At 44.2% G+C, this 27,285-nt stretch overlaps 1 protein-coding gene across 19 annotated transcripts in view; it reads left to right on the top strand.

Moving 5' to 3' along the window:
- Window positions 1–27,285, top strand: part of FBRSL1 (fibrosin like 1) — a 523,668-nt gene that overhangs the window by 134,339 nt on the left and 362,044 nt on the right. For all 19 annotated transcript variants that reach the window (XM_071572408.1, XM_071572404.1, XM_071572401.1 and 16 more), the window contains exon 2: window positions 9,692–9,892. In XM_071572408.1, coding sequence (XP_071428509.1) covers window positions 9,692–9,892 — 201 coding nt within the window. The remainder of the gene's footprint in view (window positions 1–9,691; window positions 9,893–27,285) is intronic.

Below are 27,285 nucleotides of genomic sequence, written 5' to 3'. Positions count from 1 at the left end.
ATAAATGAATGTTTTGCTCCTGACACAGATATCAGAATATTCAGAACTATTCCAGGAAGCCCTAAGGATATATTGAAACATTTGGTTGCTTGTTGTTTGTTCTAGCAAACAGTTATAGGTGAGCTGCTCCTGAGCACGTGGCGTGCTCAGCCCCTCGGTGTGGGAGAACGTGGCTCTGGTGAGACTGGCAGCTGCAGCTCTTCATTGTACCACACAACTTTTCTACATATTTCTTGTTGTTGAACCATTTATATTTCCAGCAGTTTGTTTGAGGAGGAGCAGGGATGAGGAGGGTGGCACAGATGCACTGTCCTGAACTTTTCATTAGCCCCTGTGACATTTAGGTATTTAGAAAGGCATTTCTCTCCTGCCAGAAGTCGTCCTGCTCAGAGCTTTTCCTTTAGGTTGCTGTGGGCAGCTGTTTCTGAAGAAGGCTGGCTTCTACATATTTCTTGTTGTTGAACCATTTATATTTCTTGTCATTTGTTTCCCAGCCAAAAGAAACTACCAGAGGACTAATTATTGAATACACATTCTAGACTTCATGACAGCTGAACTGAAAATTGTTGCCTACCACTGAGGGCAACTGCAGAGTTGGTAAAAAATGCCTCTAGTGTCATAGCATTTAAATATAAATTAATTTATAATGCAGCACCAGGGATCAGGGTATGGCTGTTTTTTCTTCTGGAGACTCTCACCCCTACAGTAGAGTTGGCAGGAGTGAATTTGTGAGCATTTGTCTCCTTTGGCTTGGTGCAAGCTGTGTCAAACTGCAGTTGAAGTGAAGCTCACAGCCTGCTCTGCTGGTGCTGAAGAACATTCATCCCTCTGTTCTGCAGCAGTATTGGGAGCCCTTCCTTGGAGGGTGGCAATAAAGAGTGTAGGCTGGAAGCAGAGTCTCCAGACACCCCCAGATAGTTGTGGAGTGAATGTGTTTGAGGCTGTCACCACGTGGGAGATTCGTCTGGAACTCTCATGCTGTGGGTGCTACTGCCTTAAGAGCAGAACATTCTTTATGGCTGTGTTTTAAAAGTATGTACCATAATGTGAGTGGAGACAACACGTGTGATTGAATCCTAAACAATGCAGTAAAACTTATTTAGCAGGTGGAAGGTTAGAACTCCTTAAGAAATCAGGCTGAGGTTCTTGAATTCATGACCAAGCTACCTAAGGTTGTAGCCATATCTTTTTAGTCTCAGTATGAAGCTGTTCACATGGTCATCAGTACAGTCATACTGTGGTTGTTGTGTACTTTGCCCTAAGAACATCAAAACCTTAAATGCAGAAGTGTAGATGGAGGAGAGCAATTTAGGCCCCTGCCCGTGGTAAATGAGCCGTGTGTCCAGTCCATCTGCCCAGCCTCAGCTTGGCTCAACTCTTTTTCCAGAGTCCAGCTCATGGAAGCATGACATCCCCCTCTCAGCACAGGTGGAAACACTTGTGTCTTCTCCTTTTGTTATTAATTTTAAAGAGAGAGGCAGTATTTCTAAGCATTCCTGTCTACAGTGACAAATAGGCTGGAGGCATTTTTACTCAACATTGTCTTCCTGTTATTTTTGACTAGTTCAGCTGAAAATTGGTAATGGTGAAAGCATCCAGCTGCTGTATTAGTTTGTGCTGGTAGGACCTTCTGCCTTTTGCTGTGGCTGCTTGGGGCCAGCTGGTGCAGCTGAGGGCTGGAGGTTCTGTTACCTTCCTGGCAAGATTGGAAATGAGTGATGGAACAGCCACATCTGGCTTCAGGGAAGGAGCTGCTTCTTCATGTCCTAATTCTGCCACTCAAGCAGAACTGTTTGATTTCAATACAAATACCTGTTTGAATAATCTAGGGCGAGGGAAATTAGTTCAGATGAAGTGTTTAAAGGCTGCTGTGGACAGAAGGCTGTGATTGCTGGCTGTCAGCAGTGTGGGTTTAGTAGTGTCCTTGAATGTTGGCACACTTGAGGAACATCTTCCCAAAGTACCAGACCTGGAGTGTGTGCCTGACCGTGCAGCTTATTTGCTGGATACATTTGGAAGTCAGTTGAGATAGATGGCCTCGGGTCACATTCTTTAAAATGGAGTTAAGCATAGTCTGTCACTTGTGAGATGCTGGGCAGAGTGTGGTGCTGCTGCCTTTCCCAGTTGTTCCCTTGGGAGGGAACTCTCTGCCAAGAGGGACAGGGACAGGCTCTGTGCTCAGCATTCACATCTGGCAAGTGCAGCAGTGCTGCTCAAATCAGCTGAAGTGGGTGCTGTCAGACAGGCACAAGCTCTTTCCAGCTCCTTCATACATGACATAAACTGGGCAGACTGAGCTCCCACTCCTGGCTGAAAGCAACTTCAGACAAAATGTACTTTCATCTGCAGTGAAAGCTGAGCAGGATGGCCTTGCAATGCAGGGACTGCAGCACCTTCCAGCCCTCCTGCAGCCTGTGAAAGCTGGACAGGCTGGGCTTGCAATATGCCTCATTTCATCTACCTGAAAATGGTGCCCCAGCTTCCCTTCAATCATTTCAGCTCCCGTGCTCTCTGACACACTTTGCACTGACAGTAATTCTGTGAGCGCTCGCCGGGCATTTACTGCCATCACTGGAGGAAATACTGATGGCTTAAAATGGGATCATTTCCTTTCTGATGGACAGCAAGCACCTGTGGGAGCTGTAATAGCTGTGCAGTGTGTCTGTTAGCAGGTAGTGAGGAAGGCTGGGGCAGTTCTCTGCAGTGAGGTGCCCACGGGGCTCTAAAGAGGAAATTGTAGGAGAGGGAGAAAGCCACGGCTGCTTCCTGTGGAGCTTGCAGAGTGTGGCTTACAGCAGGTTTTGTGTAGCCACCTCCCCAGTGGGTGATGGTGAGTAGTTTATACCAAAAACATGAACAGCCATATGCTCACATTGGTGCAGATTTCCTTGACCTCTTACTGAAGTGAAGGTATTTGCTGTGTACATTCTTACTTTTATTGTGCCCTAAATGGCTGTTAAATTCTTTCCAGGTAATTGGAGAGAGGGCTATTTTTTTCCTCGAGTAATGGTGGAGGAAGGGAACAGCACCAGCCCCCTTTTCCCCAGTTTTTTGAAACAATTACTTCTTAACACTATATAATTATTTATTCAGGTCTCATGCAGGCAAAAAGAGCAATCATAGCCTTGTAAATTCAGTGTAGATTGAAATACATTTAAAAGTAGAGTGAACTGACCTTCCCTTTCATAGTTTTTGGCTGTGTTGTGTTGAGGTAACATTTGTCCAAGGTATCTCTACTTGGTATGGTGTGTTCAAGATCCTGGCAGCAAAGGTCTTAATTCTTGGGAGACGTAACAAGTGGCCATTCAGCAGAGCACAGCAGGTTGCCCTTCAGCTATTCACTGGTGACAGGAATGCAGCCTCTGGTAATAAATTTGACTGTTTCAATTACAGTGAGTTTCTTGGTTCATCCACTTGTATTTTTAAGTTAAATAATGTATCATAAACCTGCAAACCAGTGTCAGCTTCAAATGTCTTAACATTTCCAAAGCTGTCTTGTCAAAAAGTCATCTTATTCTTGAGCTAAACGTGTGACAGGGTCAGAGCAAATGTGATGCATTTTAAAAAGTAAGACCCAAACTCATCTGGAATATGTCAGCTATGAAAAGAGAATTGTAGTCCAAGGTTAAACAAGCAAGGATTTAATTTGCAATCATTTTAATTGATATTGATTGTGTTACTGGAATCTAGGGTCAAAGCAAGAAAGTCATTTCAAATGTAGACTCTTGGTTTTGTCTTTTCAAACAGCTTTAGTGGCTTTGGCTGAGAGGTTGGGGCTTGAGTTATGTCTGCAGTGAAGTTTGCAGCAGTGGACAGGAGAGGGTGGGAAAGTGAAACAAATCAGGGGTGTTGTATTATGGGAGAAGTGAGAACTTCCCCATCCATGGGAACGGCCGTGTGGCTGGAGGTGGCAGCAGACTGACCCCAAAGGGCCCTGAGCTCAGAGCAGGTGAAGCTGTGCTGGCCCTGCAACCACAAGGGGCTCCCAGCGAGGGATGGCTGTGCCAGGCTGTGGGCCAGCCCTGCTGCCCTGGCACCTTCCCCTTGCTGCCCTCACTCTGTGCTCTCTCTGCCCTGTAGCTCTCCAGAGCAGAGCTCAAACTTCTCCTCTCTCCCACTGTTCAATGTGCTCCTGCTCATTTTTAAGATCTTCACTTGCATTTGCTGCCTGTCCACCATGTTGAGTTCAAATATGGTCACCTTGGCATGGTCTTCCCTGATACCCTTCAGGGGAGTGGTCTCTTATTCCATTCCATTTTTATCCCTTTCTCTTTCTTTATTATTCACCTAATTTATTTGTCTGTTGCCTCTTCATATTGTTTTTGCTGGCTCCTGTTCTTGCAGTGGTTTCTCTCTGGACCCATCTTCAAAGCCCTGCTTTAAAGTTAGTTTTTCACTTATATGTTCAATATTATCTTTCAATTTGAATTACTGCCTCCTGTGTCACCTTTATGCAACTAAATGGACAGTAGATTTGCCTTAGTAGTGGTCCTGTCTATTTTTGTAATGTGCTTTGTCTACTTAGAAAGCATGAGAACACTGTCAGCAATTGTCTCTGTGTTGTTCTATAAACTGAGTATCAGGTCAATAGGAATATTTAAAAAGTAACCTAATTAAAAATAAATCTGTTTCAGTTCCTCTCTGAGCCAGGATCTCTCCCAGAACTATTAAACAAACTTGTTTGACAACCCTACTGCTCACTGCATGATGAAGTTGATATAAGGATGAATGATGCTCAGATCCTCGGGGGCTTTTCACTGCAATTTTTTGAGAGAAGCTGGAGGCAGAAACAGGGACAAGCAGGGGCAGTTTCAGTGACACCGGTGGTTTTTATTTCCTTCGTGTGGCTCCTTCTCCTGCTTGATGTTTGGTGGGATATTTCAGTCTCCAATTTAAGGAATAAGTGCTACAGTGAAGAGTTGTAGAGATTGAAGCTGGAAGCTGTTTCCCTTCTGGGAAATCAGCCCATATAATCTCCTGGAGTCAGCAGAGGCAGCCTGGCAGGAGCAGAGTGTAGCCAGTCCTTGGCTGAGCCTTGCAGTGTCCGATGGGCCCTGGGGACAGGGGATTGTAATGGACTTGATTTCGCACCAGGGCTGTGTTTGGAACTGATGCTTGAGGGCTGAGAGTAGTTATTTTATTAACTGTAGGTGTTATTTTTGCCCTCTGCATCCCAGCAGCACACTCCAGGGTTTTCATCTAGCCGTGTGGGGTTTGGACATTTTCTTCAGGTTCTTTAAGTGTTCCTTGTGTATGAAGGGTGTTTCCAACCACAGCCTTCCCCTGTGCACTTTCTGAGCTCTCAGAGCTGTGTAAATTCAGAGGGTTAAGGCAGAGTTTGAGTGGGGCTGAGCAAACAGGCAGTGGTGACTCCAGCCAGCGCATGGCTGTGGCTGTGAGCTCGTGCCAGGGTCCTCCAGGGCTGAGCATTATTTCCTGACAAACAGACAACATGCAGTCCATTGTGCAGAGGATTCCTGCTGTGGCATTTTAGGGGTAAGAACAGTCTCATTCCAGAGCCAAGGGCTGTGCACCCACTTTGTTCCCAGCTTTATTTATAAACTGAACACTGTGCACCTTGAGTGCCTTTGGAGGTTGCAGCTGTGCCTTGGTGACAGAAGAAAAATGGCTTTTCAGGAAGGAGTGTTCCAAGTGATTAAGGATGGCACCAGCTCTGCCACAAGCAGAGGTGCAATTGCATAACTAACTACCTTGGGCTGAATGGTGATAGACAAAAAATCACAAAGGTTTTTATTATGGATCCTCAAAATGTAAGTTATATACTTGGGCTACCAGCCTGTGCCAAGGTCTTTTGGCAGGGGATCTTCACAGCTGTTTGAGTGTGAGGTATTTCAGGGAGAGCCAGAGGAGGTACCACAGTCCTGTTTTCAGCTTAAGTGTGCTTTGGTGTCTGCACATCCAAATAAACAAATGGGGAGATGGAATCTGTATGTTTAGTGGAGTAACTGCCAGGAAGGAGACTCTGAAGAAAGGCCTAATTCTTCCTTATCTGTAACCATGCAGCCAATTAGAACCATCTGCTCTCCGTCTGCAGCCCAGACAGACAAGGGGCTGCAGATGGAGAGGCTGTAGCCTGCCCTGGAAGGTGTGAGAGAAATTCCTAAGTGAGGACAGGTAGGAGACAGCCCTGGAAGCAGTGAGTAGTAAGGAACAAAATAATTTTCTGTATTCTTGAACAAGGTTTAACAGTCTCCTTTCTGGAACTGAGAGGAGAGAATGGGCCTGCATGCACTGGCCTGCCCTAGAGAAGGAGATTTATTGGGCCTGTGACAGCAAAGATAGTCAGGTCTGCAGACTCCTGGGTTGGGCAGAAACCCTAAGGCTGGATGTGGAGACCTTTTGATTTTGGAGCCTGATTTCAAATATTGCCATTGTGTGGATCTCTGAGCTTTATGTGATGTGCAAAGGTGAAAATATCCGCTGGTCTGGGCTTGCCTGGGGGGAAGGCTCCAGTGGGACAGTTTGTCAGGAGGCCAGGCCCGCCTAACAGCTGGGATTTCTGGATAGAAGTCAGGCAAGGTGCATCAATAAACATTCACTCTTGTGATGTACTGGATATTCTGTATGTGCTTAAATTTTCCAGCACAAGCACAGATGCACATCCAAAAATAGTAAGCTCTTGTGCTAAGTGAGGTCCCCAACTTGGAGGTCATAAACTTTAGTGGAAGAGCAATCGCTGGAAGGCTCTTTTAGTCGAGTAAATAGAAAGGAAACAAAGGAGGCAAGAACAGAAACCCCATTAGCCCCCTCCTGCTCTCTGCCTGAGGCTGCATTTAGCAGCATCAAGAACAGCCCTGCTGTCACCCTCTGCCAGCAAGGAGATGCTGAGTTCAGTGTCCTGCCTTCCCAGGATCGAGTCCTGTGAGCTGCATCCTCTGCCAGTGTGGGGAGGAACGGGACTGTGGAGCAGTGTCCTTGTCAGGGGTTGAGAAGCTTTGCTTTTCCCCTGTGTCTGCCCCAGCAGTGCTGTGGAGCTGAGTTTTCCTGCTGCCTTCCTCCCTCTGGAGGCACCAGCAGCCTCAGCCTCCCGCGCTTGGGGCTTAATTCATGGCTGTTTGAAAAGTGCTTCAGATTCTTGGACGCAAGTGGCACTACAAGTGAATGAATTATTTCCTTGGCTTTGATCCAGCTATAACTGTATTCCCTGAATTAATTTTGCTGGTAGCTCAGTGATGAGACAAACCTTAAATCTCCAAACGGAACAGGCATAAAAAGCTGAATTTCCGAGTAGGGAATTTTGTAGGATTCGGTAAGGAGAAAAACACAGATTTTCAGACCAGTTCTGTCATTAAATGAATCATCCAAAACCTGCAGTGGGTACTGAGGGAAGGTTTTTCCCTGAAGCATTAACAGAGGCCCAATCATCATGTGACTCCAGCTAGAATTAGAACCAAAATGGCCATTTACTGGCTTTGAAGGTGTCCTTAAAAGTGAATGTTGCCCACCGAGCCAGGAGTCCCTGAATTGCTGGTGCTCTCAGGTGGTGGCATTTCCCTGCCCCAGCCTCCTTTCTCCCTCACCAGGGGCCCATGTCACCTCATGCTGCATCAGCCATGCACCTGCTGTCACATCCCAGCTGCATTTCAATTGTGAGGAAGTGCACATTTATGGTGGCTTCTGTTTTTTTATAATATTTTGCTGAATATCAGTTAACAGATATCATTTCCATGTCACCAGCTTTTTGGGCCTTCTCCTGTTGTTTCTCTTCTGTTATCTTGCAGGTGTCTGCTGAAAAATAGCTCGGCCTTGACAAGGCCTGCAACTCGTGAGAAAGGCACTTTAATATTCAGACTTAAGATCAGAGTAACTGAGCAGAGACTGTGATTCTAAAACCTTCTAGAATTGCATTAAATCACAATCTTAGTTATCATTTTAATCAGTTACTAAAGATTAGTGTTTTGATTTTTATCTCAGCAGCTTCCCAGTGAACAGGACAATGTGACCTTTAAGTGGCATCCAAACTGCTGCTTTAAAGGGTTATCTTTAAAGTAAAAACCAAACTGAGCAGCTAAGCTCTGATTTATATTCTTCTTTTTATCATTTATGGTGAATAATGCCAGGCAGGCATTTTCCTTGTGCTTTCCCTATCTGTGGGTTTGGCAAGCTGAGCTGTGTTCTGTGTGTTCTGCACTTCCAGGGCAGTGCCAGTTATTTTAATTTTGATGAAGGGATTGTATCTTCAGTGGGGTTTGCAATTTGCTCTATCTGTGTGTGCTTTAAGATGCTCCAGCCCCACAGGACCCTGTGCAAGGGGTACAAAGGTTGGGTGCTGGATAATTCTGTCAGAACCTGGGTTGGAACTGGAAACAGCTCTAAGTATTTTATTGTTGTAGTTCTAATTTTACTGTCTTTGTGACCCTGAAGTGTCAGTACATCGTGTTGCTTCCCAGGGAAGGGTAACTTTAAACAAGTGAGTGATTTGGAGTGGAATCAGCATGTTGCACACTGAGACAGTCAATTCACTAATTAAAGGGGAGGGGGAGGAAGTAATCTGGAGCAATCAGCAGGGCATTTCATCCCAGCTCCTAATTTTCTTTTTTGTTGGGCTTCAGTTTTTGAAAGACTAGAGAGCTAATGATTTTCATGAGCTCTTTTGCAGTCCTGAAGGTGAGTGCATTGATGTGAGCAGTTGTGTTGTGAGCTGCCTTCACTTAGGGTATGGATATCCAGGATGTAATTGCAGGAGTTGGGAGCATGGCATGTAGAAAAATACCTGCAGGTGAAGTCGACAGACTTTGGCATAGTAAACAGTGCTTTTAAGGTATCTCCTGATATATTTACCTCACATAAAAATTAATTGGAATAGAGATTCTGCAAAACATTCCCATAAGAGTTCAGTTTTTATCCTTGAGCGGTTAATAAAAGACATTGGGGGAAAATTTATCTAACTGTAGTGAACTAATATCATAGTGGGTTGGCATATTATTTAGCTCCTTTTCCATGTGGTGTGTGTAGGGAGAGAGTTTGGTACATTGTCACTGGGAGTTCAGCTTTCAGTCCTCAGAGATGGCAGGGATAGCAGGAGTAATTCTCTTCTCTGATCTCACTTCTGATGTTAATCATTATGACATGACAAACCTGCTTTTAAACTGTGCTTAGATTGTATGTTACAGCTCTGATTCAGGGCAGACACTTAACACTTAGAAGTGTTCACCCTCTGTTGTGTGTTTGGAACCCATTGATCTCTCTGGCTCAGGGAGTGCGTGGCAGGGCTTTAGAAGTGCCTTTCTCCATCTCAATGCTACTGTGAATCAGACACTGTCAGCCCCAAGGGGGGTCTGGTGTGTTGCGTTCTGAGATCAGAAACAAAACAAAATAAACCCCACCTCTGTTTCAGTTGAACAGTTAAAGGCTTCCCTTCAGGATGCTGACTTGTTCATGTGCTGCTGACGTATGTTTCTGAATTAATCCGAAGTGAGCTCATTTTCATAACCAGTTCCAACATCTCTGAAATTAATCAAACACGTAGCCTGGAGAGTATTCACCCTAATCTAATCTAAAATTACTGTTTGCATTGTGCGTGCCTAATTATTCATCTTAAGTCATCTCTGGGAGGAACATGCTGTCTTGTTTGTGTTTTTATTCAATATTTGTCCAGCTTAATGCTTAAAAGTAGCCTTAAAGAACTTCAAGAACTTACAATTCTTTTTTTTTCCCTCCTCCTTTACAGAAGGACATGTCGCTAAAGCCTCAGGAGAGGAAGGAGAAATGGGAGAGGCATCCAGGAAAGAAACCCAGAGAATCTGAAAACTGTGTATCTGCTGAGCCAAGTGAAAATGGCCATAACAATGATGCTGGGAGCTCTGAGAGGGAGGCAGAAAGAGGCAAAGAACGGATGAAGAAGAAACTGCCCTTGAAGCTGTCCAAACAGGTAGGGAAATTACTTCTCAGCTGAAGCAATTGTATCCTGGCATTGGCCACTGTGAAATGTTGTCCTTCCTGATATGTTGAGGTTGTTAATGTAAGTGACTTCTCTGGTAACTGGTGCTGGTGAAAGCAATGCCTCATAGAAGACTCTTGGCCAAATGCACAAGTCCTGTGTTGAAGGCTGGTTTCATGAGCTGAAATGGAAGATCAGGTGTGCTGGGTAACATAGGAAGGAAGGGTCAGGCCTTCCTTGTACCCTGCAGCTTTGAGGCAGTGTGCTGGTTCATGCCATAGGTTTGTGGCTCTTACAGTCTTAGAAATCATCAACTGGATCATAACCTCCTTTGAGGAAGGTGTGCTTGTTACTGTGCACCTGGAAGCTGCAAACAGGGTATGTCCATCTCATGAATCAAGTTTCACGTATGTCCAAAACAGAATGTTGAGGAGAAGAGGCTGTTCAAGTACATTACAAGTGGAAAGTCAGTTTGGAGAGAGTTGTGCTCTAGGCAGTGTTTTCTCTGTGCCCTTCTAAAATGTGGTAGAGCATTAAGGAAGCAGGAGTTGTCCTGTGGGAGGGAGGGAGGGCATGATTGCAGAGACTCCCATCTGAGCCACAGCATGTACAGAGCCTGGAGGTGACAAAGAGGAGGCACTGGGGCTTGCAGGCTCTTCATCACGTCCCTGCTGCTCAGCAGGGAGCTTTGCTGGTGACTGCACATTCATTGGTTTGCAGTCCCCGTGGCACAGCAGCACCTCTCTGTGGACCCTGTCCCAGTTGTTGGTTAACAGGGTGCCAAGTGGCCACCAGTGGGAACACCAGTGTACTTGACCTTCCAGCATTTGTTCTGAGCCAAGGAGCACACTGCAATCAAAAACTGGTTTTATTCTCTGTGATGCAGAGAAAAGGAGCTGTTTAACCCAAGCATACCTTTTGTTTTGTGAAACTAATCCTATATGGGTGCCAGACAGGGAAAGATTGAATTGTCAAGTTACTGGAATTGTTTTTTCAGACTTGCAGTATTGTGGGATTTGAAAAAATTGTTAAGGTAATTTAATGTAATCCCCTGTCTGATTCTCCACCACACACAGTCTTTTGGGATTGTGTTTTAGCATGTTGGTTCAGAAAGGCTCATCACATTCTAAGTTAGAAATTCTCGTGGTCTGTTCATGACCCTTCCTGCTCCTGTGGTGGTGAATTGTTGTCTTTAACAAATTAGCAGACTTCTTTTTTCTTCTTCTTGATTTAAAAAAAAAGGCTGGAAAAATCAGTAAAAACAATTTATGTAAAGATGTTAGTACTTTTCTGCTTGCAAACATTTGGGTAGCAAATCATGTCATCATGCACTCCTAGGAAAATATTTGCCAGGTTTGTTTCTTTTAACTCCCCATAGTGATACCAAATGTTTTGGGTTTAGACTCACCAGTGTCTATGTAGTTAAGATATACCAAGTTTCTTGATTGTTTTTGTACTAATTGAGTGATGGGATTTCAGTTCCCCCTCTAGTTACAGGTGGCATGAGCTTGTACAAAAATTGTGCTTTTTGCCAATTGAGATAATTTCTGATTATGGGTTAACAGATGCACATTTTAGTTTCTATGAAAGTTTGAACAACTAGGATCCTTTTCTTGGCTTTCAGACCCACAAAATGCCAAGCATGTATTTCCCCAGAAGTCCCTGGGTTTGATGTAAAATATTTAGTGCTGGATGGTGTTCTTGCCTGCCATTCACACCAGGATTCTGGCATTGCACTTCATCAGCTCCTCTGCCTCTGTCTTTGTAAAGCTGCTGCATCAGGTTTTTTTATTTAAGCCAAAAGGCCCCAAACTCCAGTCCAGCACCCCTTGCAGATCCATAAATCTGGTTCCCTTTCCACTCCAGTCCCCAGAGTAAACAAACATTCATGTTGATGCAACTGAGAGTGGTGCAGATGATGGAAATGAGCATGGCAGGAGGTCATTAGGTCTGCATTGCCACCAAAATCTTCCTACCATGGAAACTTGGCTGCAGTAAATGCTGCTTTTCTGCTGGGTGGAGTTGTTTGTCCTGGTCTGAAATGACACTGCAGGAAGTTCAGAGCCTGGCAGGGGTTTGGGCCACTGTGGATGCACCAGGCAGTGGGGAGGTTCCCTCCTCCTGCAGGAGGAAGGGCTTGGTAACAGTGACTTCTTCTACCTGAAATTTGAAACTCAGTTTCATGTGGTTCCAGGCACTGAGGATTTCATGGCACTCCTTTAGAAATATTTTAGGGGTAAAAGTTTTTGGCAAACTCCAATTTCTTTCATTATACTCTACTGCCTTAGATCACCAGAGATTTAGATTATTGATATTTCACCTTTGAAAAATAAGGACCTTGTTATCTGTTTCTTCTGGCAAGTATTTGGCTGCCATCAGTGATCAAATAGGGGATTTGCTGCCACATTCATAAAACCTTGAATTCATCTTTCATTGTTTAATCTTTTTTTTCCCCTGTAAGGTTAAGTAACAAACTCTAAAAAGAGCAAGGAGCTTGCACAAAGAGAGTAAAATAAAACCTGCAATGATCATTGATATACTTTGACTCTTTAAAGGAATCACTTAGAATTCATCTTATATTGGAAAGGGAGGTTTTTAAAAATACCTTATATTATCCTGGCTGGTACAGTTGTGAAAGCCAGACAAGTTTGGAGGTCTGTAAGGTTGATGAAAGTAGCAGCAAAATCTAAGCTACATAAACTAGTCTATTCTTAGTTCAAACTAATTATGCAAATGATATAGACAAGTCCAATAATTTTTCTTTTTTTTTTTTTGGTAACCACAAAGTTCACACCTAGAATTCTGGCATTTCCTGCCAAGCTGTCTAGACAAATTGGCTGTAACATTAAGTTTCCTGGAATTTGGGGGCTGATTTTTGCATCTCAGGGTTATTAAACATAGGTTTATACTTAATTTGGAAAGCTTACTGTAATTAATGCTAATTATATTGAGATGTTGCTTAGAAATCACTGTTCAATTTGAAGCTTTCCTTATACTTTCATCCCTTCCCTTCACAATGCTACCGAATTGTCATCTTTTCTCCACAGCCTCCTCCATTAAATCAAATCGGGCATTATAATTATGGTATTCTGCTAATCCTTGTAGAGAGGTGCAGAGTGGTAAGCTGATTTGAGTGCCAGGTTGTCTGCTTTGTTTAGAAAATTAGATTAATACTTCACTCCATTTGACAAAGCATCCAGATTGCTGTTTGCTCCTCAATATTTGGTTGTTCTGTACCTCAGGCTACGGGGAGAGGGCTGCAAGAACCAATCTGTCCTTTCCAGCCTGTTACTCCCAACCGTGCACAGAAATCACTCAAACATGGTCATCTCCTGCTGTAACCAAGCAGAGGGAGAAAAGGGCATTTCAAACAGTTACAGGTCCTTTGGTCAAAGATTTGTCAGGATTGGTTGGGGCTGCTCTCAACACGTGTCTGCAGGGAAAGGTGCTGAGTTGGGGCTGCTCTCAACACGTGTCTGCAGGGAAAGGTGCTGAGTTGGGGCTGCTCTCAACACGTGTCTGCAGGGAAAGGTGCTGAGTTGGGGCTGCTGCTCTGCGATGGGAATCAACAAAACCTCTTGCAGTCATCAGGCGTGTCAAGGAATGAGAAAGTGTTTGAAGCTGGAGTGTATTTTCGTGCAGCCAGAGTGGTCTGCAGTAAAGCTGGCCCCTCTGAAAGCCTCTAACTGCCTCCAACACTGAAGTATTTCTTGGAAATTAGGTCATTGCCTTTTAAAAAGGTATGTCCAAGGCTAACCCAGTGGTTTTCAGAAGGGAATCTCCACCACAGCTGCAGACAGTGCTGGTGGGGGAGAGCAGCCCCTCACCTCTTTAGAGGATTCCTCTATGATTTGGTGCATGATTCACAAGGATTAAGTAAGAGGTAGATACAACATCAAACATTTTAGATTCAGTGCTTCCTTGTGTGTCTTATGTTGTTTTACTAGTTTTTGGAGGGTCACCCTTTCTTTGAACTTTGAGTTAGTCTTTGATGAGCCTTAGCTGAGTTGTTCTTCTCTTTCCTGATTTCATTTTTGAAGTTGCTTATTCCTCTGAATGTCTGAGCACCATGGATATAGCACAATTGGGAGTTTGTCTTTTCTTTCTTTTTGAGTTTCAGGACCCACTGACCTTTCTGTACATGGTCCTTCTTCTGAAAACAGTTGGGGCTAATAGGAAGGAGCTGCTGGTATTTCCAGTCAGGCTCCGTGGTTAGTCACCTTGGGTGCATCACGGTGTGTTGAATATATTTAGATGTTAAAAGTGGCTGCAATAACACTGTGCTGCAAATAGTCATTTGTCACGAAGATTAGTGTCTTACACCTCCTCCTTCCTTTTCTCACCCACTGTTTAAATCACCCGAGATGAGGAAGAGTCTCAGAGAAGCTGAGGAAAACAGGGTGGTGTAGCACGTATTGAGTGCTCATAAATAGCGTGTTGCCTTTGGAGCATGGGAGGGAAGGGCAAGGAAGCTGACAAGGTCGTGTTGCTCTGGAGGTGTGATACCTCCCTGACTTCTGCAGAGCTTCCTGGAGGGAGGGAAAGCAGAGCTAATTCCCCTGTCTCATTCACTCCCCAGCCTTCCTCAAACTGCTGAGCTTTATTGATGATTAATGTATATTGTTGCTGTGGCTCTTGCTGGACTGGAACTGCTAAATTGCATTAACAAGTTTGATTACCTATTCATGTGTTTTTTCTGTGAGGCTCATCATCTCGTTATCCAACATTCACTGATGGATGTAACACCCTCCCTGCCCGCCAAGGAGAACACTGCTCTGGGTTACTGCTGATCTGAGCTAAAGGTGATACACCAAGTCATTTTCCATCCAGGATGCACACTGTTTCTTCTGATGTCTGAGTGAAAATTGATAGCTCATCCTCACACCAATTACATACCCTTGGCCCTATTTGTGTGTGATGGTGGTACCGAAAGACTGGCGAGTTTTTCCCAAGGGGTGGAGAAAGAGTCTAGAAGCTTGTCTGGCTAATGAAATACTTTGCATGTAAGATTTCCTTTGGCATCACATTGCTCGTGCTGTCGGTTGGGCAATAGGAACATGGAGCTGCCTGAGATTTATTTGTATTTTTCCAGATAACAATAAATAATAAATCGAAAGGTTGGATGTGCTTTTCAAGCCTCTGGTGGGCTGGAGGCAGCATGTGCTGAGTGGTGCAGAGTTCAGAGACTGAAATGCCTCTTTCTTAGCTGAGGCTCAGCAGCCACATAGGAAAATGAGTCTGCAAAACAATCCTTGGAATCTTTGTCTCCAGGCCAGAGGACATGGATATGCCTGGCCTTCTGTGTCTTAATGTAGCATTTGGAAGCTGAATTGTGTCTAAGAGGGTCTAGATGTAATAGTAACTTACTCTGTTACCTTCAGTATCTCAGGCTACTTAAAGCAAATGAGTTCTAGGCAGACAGCTTACAAAAAAAAAAAAAGAAAGAAAGGTTGTCTTTAATGTGGGATTTGGGGATTGGTTTGGTGTGTGTTGCTTTGGTGTTTGCATTTCACTGCTTTTGAACACTGAAATTATACAAACTTGTTTCTTTTTGTTTCTAATTGATGTTACCCTTTTTGTTAGCAGATATTGTTATTTAAACGTTCTTTGAAACTAAACAACAAAGCAAAAGGAAAAATAGCCCATTTTCTTTTAATCAGGAAAATGTTTGCTTCATGTGTTGCTTAAAACCAGGATCCGTTTCTACCTTTGTAAGGACAAGAATGTACAATTTGGACATGAAAGCTCTGCACCGATTAGTTTTAAGTAGGCATTTCTGATGGCTTGGGAGGGCAGGGCTGCTATGGCAGTGCCAGTCCTGTGTGAAGCCTCTGTGCCACCACGGCCTGACTGGAAATCTGGGAGGTGACTTTCCCCTGAGCTTGGGCTCCCTCCAGCCTGGGCACCGCTGGCAGCGGAGGCTGCTCCGCGAGGCGAGTTGCGGTGCTGAGCTCCAGCAAAGCCTTCCCAGCCACGGGCTCGCTCCTGGCCATGTGAACAGTCTCACTGCCTTCAAAGCTCCTAATGAGGTTGTAGTGCCGGGGGCCCGGCCCGGGGGGTTTCGGAGGAGGTCCTTATTTCCGGCTGAGTGGGGCTGCTGGGCACAGCCACAGATGGCCCTGCCTCGCTCTCTCACGCTTAATCTGCGAGTGCGGAGACTTCGCAGCTGCGCGGAAACCGCTGGGGAGTAACGGCGCAAAGTACTGAAATGGGCAGCACAGCATTTAGGCATTAGGTTTGCTAATCCAAGGCCTAAAATCAGCCTCATTTCAATCAATGGCAATCTGTTTGCACTGTCAGGAACTAATTTAAAAATCTGCTTTAAGTCCTGGTTAGGCACTGGGTATTCTGTTTTCTAGATCAAAGTAGATGGGAAGCAGTGGGCACAGCACAGCAGTGGCAGGAGGAGGAAAAACCCTTTGTAAATAAAAAGTGGATGTTTATTTCCCAAATGAATCCCTGCTATTACAAAGAAGTGCTGTTGGTTTTGCTAAATTTACCCAAGAATTCATCAAGATTCTTGAAGGGGCTTTAGAGCCTGCTCTGCAGCAGAGGGAGAACTTTGCAGTATGTTTAGTTTGTTTGATTGCCATGTGAACATTAGACCATTAAAGTCTGCATTGTAGCTGTGGCACAGGTAACTTCATCATGGCATTGTAGCCACCTTTTGAGAGCTGCAGTGCAGCTCCCATCGCACATCTCTGTAACACTGTGTTTCAGGAGTGTTGCAAAATAATGCCATAAACCCTCTGGGAACTATGACAGGAGGCAGCCTTTGCTCAAGCCAGAAAAACTGTATTTCAAAACCTTCTGCAGTTCTGGTAGAGAAACATAAGTTGAAGAGATCATGCTTATTATTTGGGGGGTGTCCAACTATTTTTAGACTAATGATGAAGCATGAAACAGAAGCATATGCTGGATTTTACTACGCTGCAAATATTATTTTCTGAACGAAGTAATGTAAAGCATGTTTTGGCTGATGAAAGTGTTATGTGTAGAACATGGCTTTGTCTTTTTCACTGAGTAGTAACATACTTGCTCATCTGGACCAGTGGGTTCCCCTTTTGTACCAGACCTTCCCTTACCAGTATTGCTGCTCCATGTGCCCCACTTGTCCCTGCTTTTGTAGGGCTCTCCTGATTCTCCCAGAGGGGCTCAGCTGCCTCTGAGTGCAGCTCCTTGTGTGCCTGTGCTGGGTCAGGCAGGGCTCCCCTCCCCTGGCCAGCACCTTCTTACTGCCACAGGCTTTCCTTGGGTGGGGATTTGCTCCTGGGTGTCAGAGCAAGCAGGGATGGGCCATGGGGGTGCCGTGTCTTGCCATGTGCACTTTGCTCCCTGCTTTGTATTTAAGGCTCTATTGTTTCAGTTATGGCACCAACCCTGCTGTGTCCAGAACTGCACCCAAAGGCTTTGCATGTGGCACTGCCTTCTGCCTTCCTTGTCCTTTCTTTTCCTCTTCTCCAAAATTCCCTTCTGTCCCCACTTCTGTTGTATCTCGTGATTTTAGCAAGTAGGCAAATGGAGTAGTGTGGGCTGTTTGAAGACATTCCGAGCCCTGGCTGGAGACTTCTCGTCCATCTCTCCATGGCAGTGAGACAGGACATGGGCCAGGTGTCTGAAAGCTGTGTAGAGCCCTTTTGCCTGGGTTCAATGAAGATGCTGCATGAGGGATGAGGAGCCCAGAGAAGCCACAGTCTTTTTGGATGTTTTTCTGGTTCAGACAAGAAGTCAAGAAGTGTCTAAATGGTTACTTCATCTTGTTTTAAACACGAGCTGCCTGATGTTTGAGCTAACTTTGCAGAAGAGGTTGGGATCTGTTATCCAATTGTAGATCCTGTTCTTGGGCTTGCACCACATGTCTGCAGTGAAATACGAGGCCTCTGAATGGCAGCAGGTAGACTGTAGTTCCTTATTGTCATCCCTGTGATATCTAGAATGATCACAAGTTTTTCGGGTTTTTGTTGTTGGGGGGTTTTTTGGTGTAAAATAAGCATGGTGGGTGCAGACAGCCAATATTCTTCCTCTAGCACACTTACCAGTATAATAACTAAACCATCTGTGCCACTGCAGTCTAAATCAGAGCTGATTTGAAACAAACAGAATGACATCCCAGCGTCACTTGTGGTTGAGACAGGATAAATAAATACCTTTTACATGAGGTACAGTTACTTTGCACACACAGAGCTTGTCCTTGCCCACAGCTGGCTGTGCATCTCTGCTCCTGCAGGAGACTGCTGGGCTCCCTGTGCCAGGAGCTGGAGCAGGAGGCTTTGGCAGCTGCCAGTCTTTGCCTGAAGTCATTCAGTGGCACTGGTCCAGCTCACTTGGCTTTCCCAGTGGAAGTGTATCAAAGATGATGCTGTTTTCCACCTCTCAGTTGCTCCTGCCTCACAAACTGCAGCCTCGGGCAGTGTTACCCACATCCCTCGGCCTCTTTCTGTGCGAATTCTCAAGGGAGATGATTTTCATACTTCTGCCTGATGGATGATTTACACGAGCTGTTGAGAATATACACAGCTTGAGTAAGCACAGATTGGGTTTGAGGACATCTCTTAGGTAAAATAAACACTTATCTTGTTCCTTTAGTCCTTCAGGCAAGGTTATTAGTAGCTATTCAGGTGAATGCTGCTGCACCATTGTTTGGGCAAAATCGGTCTATTTTCTCTAATGTTTTATCTAAGAGAAATTTAAGAATTACATAAAGCCAGCAGGGGTTGTGATAGATTTAAAGCACTTCCAAACTGAGTGGTTGAGGGAGTCCTTAGGCACAGTCAGGTATGTGTGCATGCACCTTTTAACTCAAGAGTGGAAATATGCTCTATCTGAATGTAGGTTTTTCCAGCTGTTAGCACTCTAAATTGATTCTAAACTTTTTCTGAAGTTAAGCCTTGAAATTAATTTCTTTTAAAAAAATTCCTAGCAATGAGGATACTTCATATGTTGTTCAGTAATTGTACTTGTAAACTCTTACTGTCATTACATGCAAAAGTTGGGGCTTTTTTTTTTCCTTTCTGGTAGCTTTCTCTCAATTTTCTGTCTTTGGAGTTGGAGTTGTTGAGATTACTAAGCAAAGTATTCTTTGGGTAGCTGCTGGATTTTGAACGTTGTTGTCTAAAGTCAATTATGCAACTAAATACAGGGATGTTTAAATTTAAAAACCAATCTTTTGTCTTCACTCCTTTTTTCCACATTCCACTTCCTTCTGGTTAAAGGGTTTCATTTTGGCTCGAGGGAAGGGCACACAGGCTCGAGTCTTCTTTCAGTTGCAGATCCATGTCCATTTTTAAAGTTGAAAACCAGCAATAGGTTTCATTTTACTCTCTCTGATGTTTCCTCTCTACAGCTCTGCTTGACTCATTGACACTGAAGAGTAAAAACAAGGAAAAAACCCTTTCCAGGGGAAATCTTACCCACTGGAATAACATTGCTAAAAGAATCCAAAGACGAGGTAATGGATCAAGTAGTGGATGCTGTCCAAGGCAGCCAGAATAACAGAGGTGGGATGAGTAGGAATAGCCCTGTGATGCTGTCACATTGCAGCCTCCTGGAGGGTGGTGCTGGATCTCATAAAGTTGTCTTTCTGTTGGTTTGGAAAACTTCTGAGTGGTCATAGGGAAATATTTTCTAATTCAACATGGCATTTATTGGCTGTAGCATCAGTTGTAGGTATCTTTTTGGAGTCAGTGCCACGGTCCATGCAGGATTGGAGATGGAGGTAGCTCAGCTGCTCTGTTGTGGAGTCTGTAGGTTTAACATGGAAAAAAAAGAACGTTCCAGTTTTCAGTTATTTTTCAGCTCATTGGAGCAATTTCAGTGTGTAAAGGTGTAAATGAGGATGACACAAAGAAAGAGGGTCTTATTGCAAGTGTTGCCTGAATTGAGGGCTCTGACCTTGTTCCACATTTGTCTGTGTGCTCTTTTTCTTCCAGGTGCAGGCAGCAAAACCCAATGATGCAAAAATAAACCAGTGATTCTTTGCTTACTGCATAGGAAAAAGTCATAGCAGAGAACAAAGTTGAGATGCACAAGACCCGAATTACATTCTGGAGGGCTGGATTTGATGTTTTCCCAGGATGTGTCTGTGCTGTCCTGTCCGAGGGGCTGGCAGCAGGGCCTGGAGTGTCCCTGGGCCAGGGTGCCATTCCAGATTGCATCCCCATTTGCAGCTCTCCTTTCCTTGCGACTGGCTCATTTTGTTCATAAAGCAGCTTGTAATTGAGTGTTTGACAAAGAAGTGTTTCCAAGCAGTGTTTCTTGTGCATAACTGCCTAGCTGAGGGGAATAACAATTTGGGTCTGAATTTCAGCCCTCCTTTGTCACTGTCGTATCACCGTCAGTGGCGGTGCTGTCTCTGCTTAAAGGGGAAGATGGATTAGGATTGTTCAGGGCATGGCACCCGGATGGGAATTCATGCTCTTGGAAGAAGCTGACGACTGTTCCTTGTGGCCTGTGTTCATTCTTTGTCTGTGTATTGGTTTTGGGCCACACCAAGGTGTGTGCTAATTAATTACCATGTGTGGTGACTTCTGTGTTTTTAGAGGTGGAGTGTGCTAATTTAGGGGGGATTTAATTCTGGGCATATCAAGTGTGAAGGCTGGAGCTCTGCCAGTTTTAAGCCTTCTCTGGCCATTGTGTGGGGTGAGATGCTGTAGCTGCCCTAATCCAGGAACATGGTTGGAGTTCAGTCTTCATGGCTTGGAACCGACAGTGCAGATGGGACCTGTGTTATCAAAATAAAAGCCACATTTAGCTATGGTGCAGGAAGAAAGGCACTGTAGGATTAAGCTTTTTAGTTCAGGCAGCATGTGGGTGTTTCAATTGTCCATGCCAAAACCCTTCTGCAAATTATGCCAGCTGGGCAGGGTGTGTAGGGAGCAGAAGCAATGAAGTTATGCATGAGTAAGGAACAGCTAGGCTTTATTTAGAGCCATTATAGGTCATTAGCAAAGGGGGATTTTTTTGGAGGAGGGAAGGGAGGGGATCTTTTAAAGGAGCTGTTTGCAGGAATTACCATGTTTAACCAGAAGTGATGGGAATTGGCACATGGGGAATAAGCCAAGACAATCCCTAGAATGGCCTGCTGAGAGCTGGAGGCACCTGGAGCTCCAGGTTTCTGAGCTGACTGGGGCAGTTCCTGTTAAGGTCCGTGTCAGTCTGTGACTAAAACCGACATGTGGAGATGAAAATAAATCACAACATATGAAACAAAAGTCATGCAATGATGCATGAGTAAGAGTGGCAGATAAGTTTAACTCCTTCTCTGCTGCTTGACTACAAGCCCAAAGCAATTTCTGTAGCAAGTCTGCCAGTATCAAGTCTGCTTTTCTGGGTATAGGTATTACTTAATACTGATGTGCTGAGCAAAACCAGAGAAACAGCAACAGCTTTACTGGCAAAACTACGAGTGGATTTATGTGATGACTGTGCTGCTCAGTGTGTCTCTGAATTAGTGTTACTGCTTGTCAGAGTGCTTAGACTGTAGCAGTGTATTGTTAAATTCTTGTACAAAGACAACCACAGGACACTCACATCCAGAGTGCCTTTTATTTGTCCTCATGCAAAATACTGCAGGTGTTTTGCTCAGACATCTTCCCAATCCCCTTAGCCTTATTCTGAATCATCCTTATGTGTTGAGTAGCTTGGTAAATAAACAGTATGTTTTGATATGCCTGTACAAGTGTTGGTCTCTTACAGTCCTTTGCAGCTGGGTATCTTCCCCCACCCCCATTTACCTGCCTTGTCAAGAGCAGAGGGAGAAGAAAAATGTCTTTGTGACAGCTTTTTTTTTTTCCTCCTTACAATGAAGCAAAGGAATAAAGGGATTATTTTTTTCCCCAGCCAGTCTACCCACAGCAGCAGCACCAGGGACCTCTAGTAAATTGATCAAGGGACATATTTGACCTTAGGGCTGCTTGTTAGAGAGCATTGTTACAGGCACATTGTAATGGCACATGTAATAAAGTCTGCATTGTCCCAGAGGAAAAAAAAACTATTATGTTTTGTGCATTTTGTTTTGTTTGGGGGTTTTGTGTGTATGCTTGTTATTTAGTAGGAACTGAATTGTTGTCTGACAACCTTGGGTCACCTCAAATAGGCATAAGCCTAAGGCAAAGCCAAAAGCAGAGATTTTGGTACTTAATAGGGGGATTTACTGACCCAAGAAACAGGAAAATAATGTTTTTCAGGAATTGGCTATTTTTGTAGTGCTTTGTGTTGATCCAGCTATCATGTAGCTTTGTAAAGATGATTTCTTTCAAAAACCTGTTTCTATTCTTGCAGGTTTTAATGTCCTTGCTGCTTGAATTGCACTTTTTTTCCTTTAACTTCTCAGTTACACGATTATCATCCCTCTGGATCTCAGCATTTACTGACCTCCCAGTGTACTTTAAGAATAAGAATTTATTTATGGTCCCATGACAACTGGTCATCACTAATTGTTTTCCTGTAAGAGTGTTTCAGTGGCTTGAAACTTGGTGCTTGTGAAGTCTGAACACGTGTATTTGTTGTTCCTATGAATTAAAATGTACAAATGGGGTTAAACTGTGTTAGGAGTTTCTTCACTGGGAGGGTGATGAGGCCCTGAAACAGGTTGCCCAGAGAAGTTGTGCCTGCCCCATCCCAGAGAGTGTTCAAGGCCAGGTTAGACAGGGCTTTGAGCAGCCTGGTCCAGTGGGAGGCAGGGGCTGGAACTGGATGATCTTTCAGGTCTCTTCCGACCCAAACCTTTCTGTGATTCTTTGAGTTACAGGAGTAAGTTGTGTGGGAACTTGACAAATACCTGGTTGTTGCTGTTTATTGAAACTGAGAGCACAGGGAAGAATTTGGTTTCTGAAAAATTATTTTTATTATTTCAAAATGAAAAACAAAGTGTCAGTTGTGTCAAGAAATTAGCAGTGATGTAGACCCTGCAGGTTTGTGCTTAACTTAGTTCTTTCCTCAACTGGAAGAGGAGACTTATGGCCCTGAAGGGCTTTGAGCAGCAGCTGTTGGATGTTCCTCAGCTTGCTTAGAGGTCCTAAGGACAATTCAGTGATTTAATCCAGCAAGAACCTTGCAGAAGGCTCTAGCAGTTGTTGAGGGTGATCTAATGCTGGTATTAATCATCATCTCATGATTGAGAACTAGGTGTGAGTATTGAGGGTGTTTCCACAGTACAAATCCAGGGAAGGATTTTGATAGCAAACTCACTGGGTCAGTTTTTAAGCCTAAACATTTTCTTTTTCTTAATTATAAACCCTCCAAAGGTCTTCTAGGGTGAAGAGCTGGTTAGAAATACTGAATGTATAATTTTGTGGTTTTCTGTCTTTAGTAACTGGCTTCTTGGGTAGCTTTAGGAAGGAATAGATCCATTTATGGATGCTTGAAGTAGGAAGTGTCTATTATTCTGAAATAGCCCCACTTGATTCTGCACCTTAGGGTATGAAATGTATGTAAAGTTGATTGCAATGGGCTAAAACGGCTTGCCAGGAAAAAAGTTTTTTTGCACTTCAGTATTAATTCATCCCTTTTATTCTTCCCAGCAGTAGGAATTGTTTACATATTGCCCTTAGCTCAGAGAGCCAGACCTTCCCCTCTCATGTGGTCTTCTGGTCCTCCCTGGAGTGAGTGCCTGGGAGCCCTTTGCTTTCCCTCAGTGACCTCAGGTGGGAAGAGGCAGAAGGAGCTGTGAAGTTCCAGCCGGGTGTGAGGGTGGCAGATCTGTGCTTCAGGGGGTTTGGCATCCCAAAGATTTTCCCTAACAGAAGATGGGAGGGGAATAGCAGCTGCCGGTGGGTTGTGTTGGCACCTCCAGTGTTGGTGGCTTACATTCTGTTTTCTGAAATTAACTGGAGAGTATTCCAGATTCCTAAAATTCTGCCTGCCCAGCAGAATCCAGGGGGAGTGTGGCATTACTGGCCATGGGAGTGATTGCTTAATTTAGCAACAAGTTATGACTGTTCAGTGGCATAGGCTTGAGCAGAGAGGAGGCCCAGGAATGTAAGCCCATGGGGCTCCCAGCTGGGTAACCTCTGCTGCCCTGCTGTGTGTGCTACCTGGGAGGGGAGCCTTGTGGGTGCATTCATCCATGCCACAACTGAACCTTCATTTGGCTTTGTAGATGTTCCCTTGGAGCTGCTCATGTGGAAGGGGGACAGTTGGGCTTTGTGTGGATGTGAATGCATGGGCATGTCTGTCAGGTTTGCTCTCGCAGCTTAACCGTAACTCATTACATAAAGCCTGTTTGTTACACATGACTTTAAATATCCATGGGCCAGTCTCATGTACTAATTCCAGTGTCAGTTTTAAATACAGCGAGGTAAGGGCTGCAGTTTATCACAGATTTAAGCACAGAGGGTGAATGTGGCCTGATGGGACCCTTCTCCTGACCCAATGCTGTGGCTGCCATGATTGAAGCACTGGGGGGGTCAAGTGACTTGTCAAAGGTTGCAGAGTGAGGGAGCAACTCCACTGACATTTGATACCAGGAGCCTTCTGTTTCCCAGTCTGCTGCTGATTTACACTTTCATCCTCCAGTACACATAACTGCTGCTTGAATTAAGCTGTGACACATCTTCACTTAAGTGTAAAATTATTTCAAGTTAGACCTTGCAAAGGGAATGTCATTCCTTCTGCAAACACTGCGTAGGGTTCAGTCTGTTCCCACCTGGTTCAGATGCTAGTTCAGCACCACTGACTAATAAATTACAATTATTGAGGTATCAATTCATCATGTCTCAGCCACGGTGTTGCCTGTTCCACTGCATTGACCGAAGCCCTTTGCAGGCTGCTAATGTACTGTGGTTTTACTCTTTCTTGTCCCGTAATGATGGGATCCCTTGTACCAATTTGAATCCTATTAGATTGCAATTAATTTCTCCCTACTGCAAACTGAGGCCGAGTCAAGTACTGTTCAGAGCAAACCTTACGACGTGGATATATCACAAGGGTGAAGTGCTAAGAACCCAGCCTGAGCAATTTTTTAATCTCTGCCTCATGTTCACCAACTTCCCTAATGGCACTAATTAGCAATCCAAATTCCTTGCTTTGGGAGCCACCAGTGTGAGCAAACAAGGAGCAGGAGGATATAACTGGTTTAAGGCTGAGTATCAGAAAGGGAGGCTGTTGCAGAGAGTTAGTCTTGAGGGGAAGGGGTATCTGCCTTAAGATATAAAAGGTTTTTATTTGTGCTGCAGTGGAACGTTCTGCTGCAAGACTCGTTGAGCTGGCTTTGCTTCACAGCGAGTCATTTAATGCATGGAAAGTTCTGCTACAGGATCCATGAGGAGCCTGTTCAAGCATTGCTTTGATGTTCTTGGTAGCAGAGTGCCTGGGCAAGGTTAGTGCTGCGTTAGGCTCAGTCTTCCTCTGGCAGCCCAGGTGCAGGCACAGCCTCATGGGCACAGCACATTACACAGGTGCATTGCAAACCCCTCCCTGAGAGGGGAATACTCAGGGCCTTGGGAGCTAGAGGGAAACCTATAAATCATCTTCCTAAGCTCTGACTGTATAAGCATCCTGAGAATGCCAATGCACAGTGCAGGCACCTGGAATACAGCAAAAATAAAGTTGTTCCATGAAGGAAAACTGAAAAAAAAAACAGCTTGGGGTGAGAGCCCCCATCTGTCCTTCCTGCTTGTTCAGTGGCCAGAGCTGTGCTTTCAGTGCTAGAAAAACATTTAACTGTCAGTGTGCAGCCATAAAAGAAGTTTTGTTTTATGATTCAAGTTCAGATTTCAGAGAAGGAGGAACTTGACTGCACCATCACAATGCAGTTTCTATTGGATAAATTGATCCTTGGAGGCAAACTAGATTATTACTAGGAGGAGACGGATTTAGAATTTGCCCTTCTCTGTGGTTTCTATAAACTGAGCAATACTTCTGGGCCCTTTGTTGCTCTAGCAATTTTCTCTCTGTGGGATGATGACCCTTTCAATAAGTGGTCATCCACATTGAATTTTTCTGGCTCAGAGCTTAAAAAACAGGGCTTTTTATTGACTGTAGAATTCCCATACTGTAGCTTGACCTCACTGTCAGCTTTCTTTGGAGACTATACAGAGATTTCAGCTAATGCCAAGGGAAGCCATTCACCTCTTAAGCTTGCTTTTCCCTGGCTCATAATCTACATCTGAGTGAAATATAAAGTATTGCTTATCTCCCATCTGCAAAGCCTCAGTAAGCTCTGGACTACATGTGTGCTGCCCAACAGCTGTGCTGCTGCTCTGCCTGGCACTGGGAGAGGCAGCTTTTGGGGTGGGCAACTGCTCAGACAAGGCATATTGCTTTAATTTTTCTTTACTTACCATGTCATAGAATCATTTAGGTTGGAAAAGAGCTTTAAGATCAAGTGCTTGCATTGTAAACTTACTGTCCTTCATTAACTTACACTGGGTGTCACATAAGACATTGTAGCTCCCTCGGAGTGGTTAAACCTTCAGGAAAGGGAATGAGTGGAAACTCAGTGTAAATCCCCACAAGGAGAAAAATGCTGTTACATATTGGTATTTACAGTTTGCATTTGGAATTTCATGTTATATTTGTTCCAGTTTTTTGTTGGGCTTTCATTAAGAATGGACAGCTCTCTGGGGATATCAGCACAGAAGAGTTACTGAGGTGGTGTAGAAAGGAAGAGTAATAAAGGAGAGGGGACAAAATTTTGGTTGATGCAAAGAAATTAAGAAAGGTTCTCCTAAACTATAATTCTAGCATTTAGTTTGTCAAGTTTGAAAGGGTTTTACCTCTAATTTTGAGTCAGGAACTCTGAATGTCATGTGCTGCTTTTCTCCTTAAAGTAATTTTGTTCTACTGCATTGATTCAGTGTGTCTTACTACTACAAGTGAGTGGCTGAAATATTACCTCTAAACAAGGCTTCTTGAAATGATTAAAAGTTCATGCATGTGTACTTGTAATTTTGGGGTCTTTCCACTGGAAAGAAATGCTTCACCCTAATTTGTACTATGTAAAAATCCCCTAACACAATCATAGAAGGAAGAAAGGTGGTTCCTTGAGTGATGTACAGAAGGTGCACAGCTCATCTCTAGATCCACATATGACCTTCAGCAGGTTATTAAGGTACTTTGCTCCTGAGTGCTCCATGTCTAAACCAGGCATACCACCTTCCTATTACACGCAAGTTGTAAGTTTACATTTTGTGACCATCAGGAACTTTGGTATTGCTGGAACTGGGATAGACTATGAATGGTCTAACCTTCCATGTGCAAGCAGAAGGAACTTGTCTTTCAATGACTCCCTCTGGAACAGACTTAATATAAAGCTTTTAAATCTACATGTTAGATCAAAAAAAAGGGAAATGCTCTTGATGGTGGATGAAGGCTTCAGGTGGCAGTCTCTGGACCCTGTGAGTGTTAAAAAATCAAGCCTGGAGAAAAAAATGAAGGTTTTTGAG

Source organism: Pithys albifrons, chromosome 17, assembly GCF_047495875.1.
Source record: "Pithys albifrons albifrons isolate INPA30051 chromosome 17, PitAlb_v1, whole genome shotgun sequence".
Taxonomy (NCBI): domain Eukaryota; kingdom Metazoa; phylum Chordata; class Aves; order Passeriformes; family Thamnophilidae; genus Pithys; species Pithys albifrons.
This window is presented reverse-complemented; position numbering and strand designations above follow the sequence as displayed.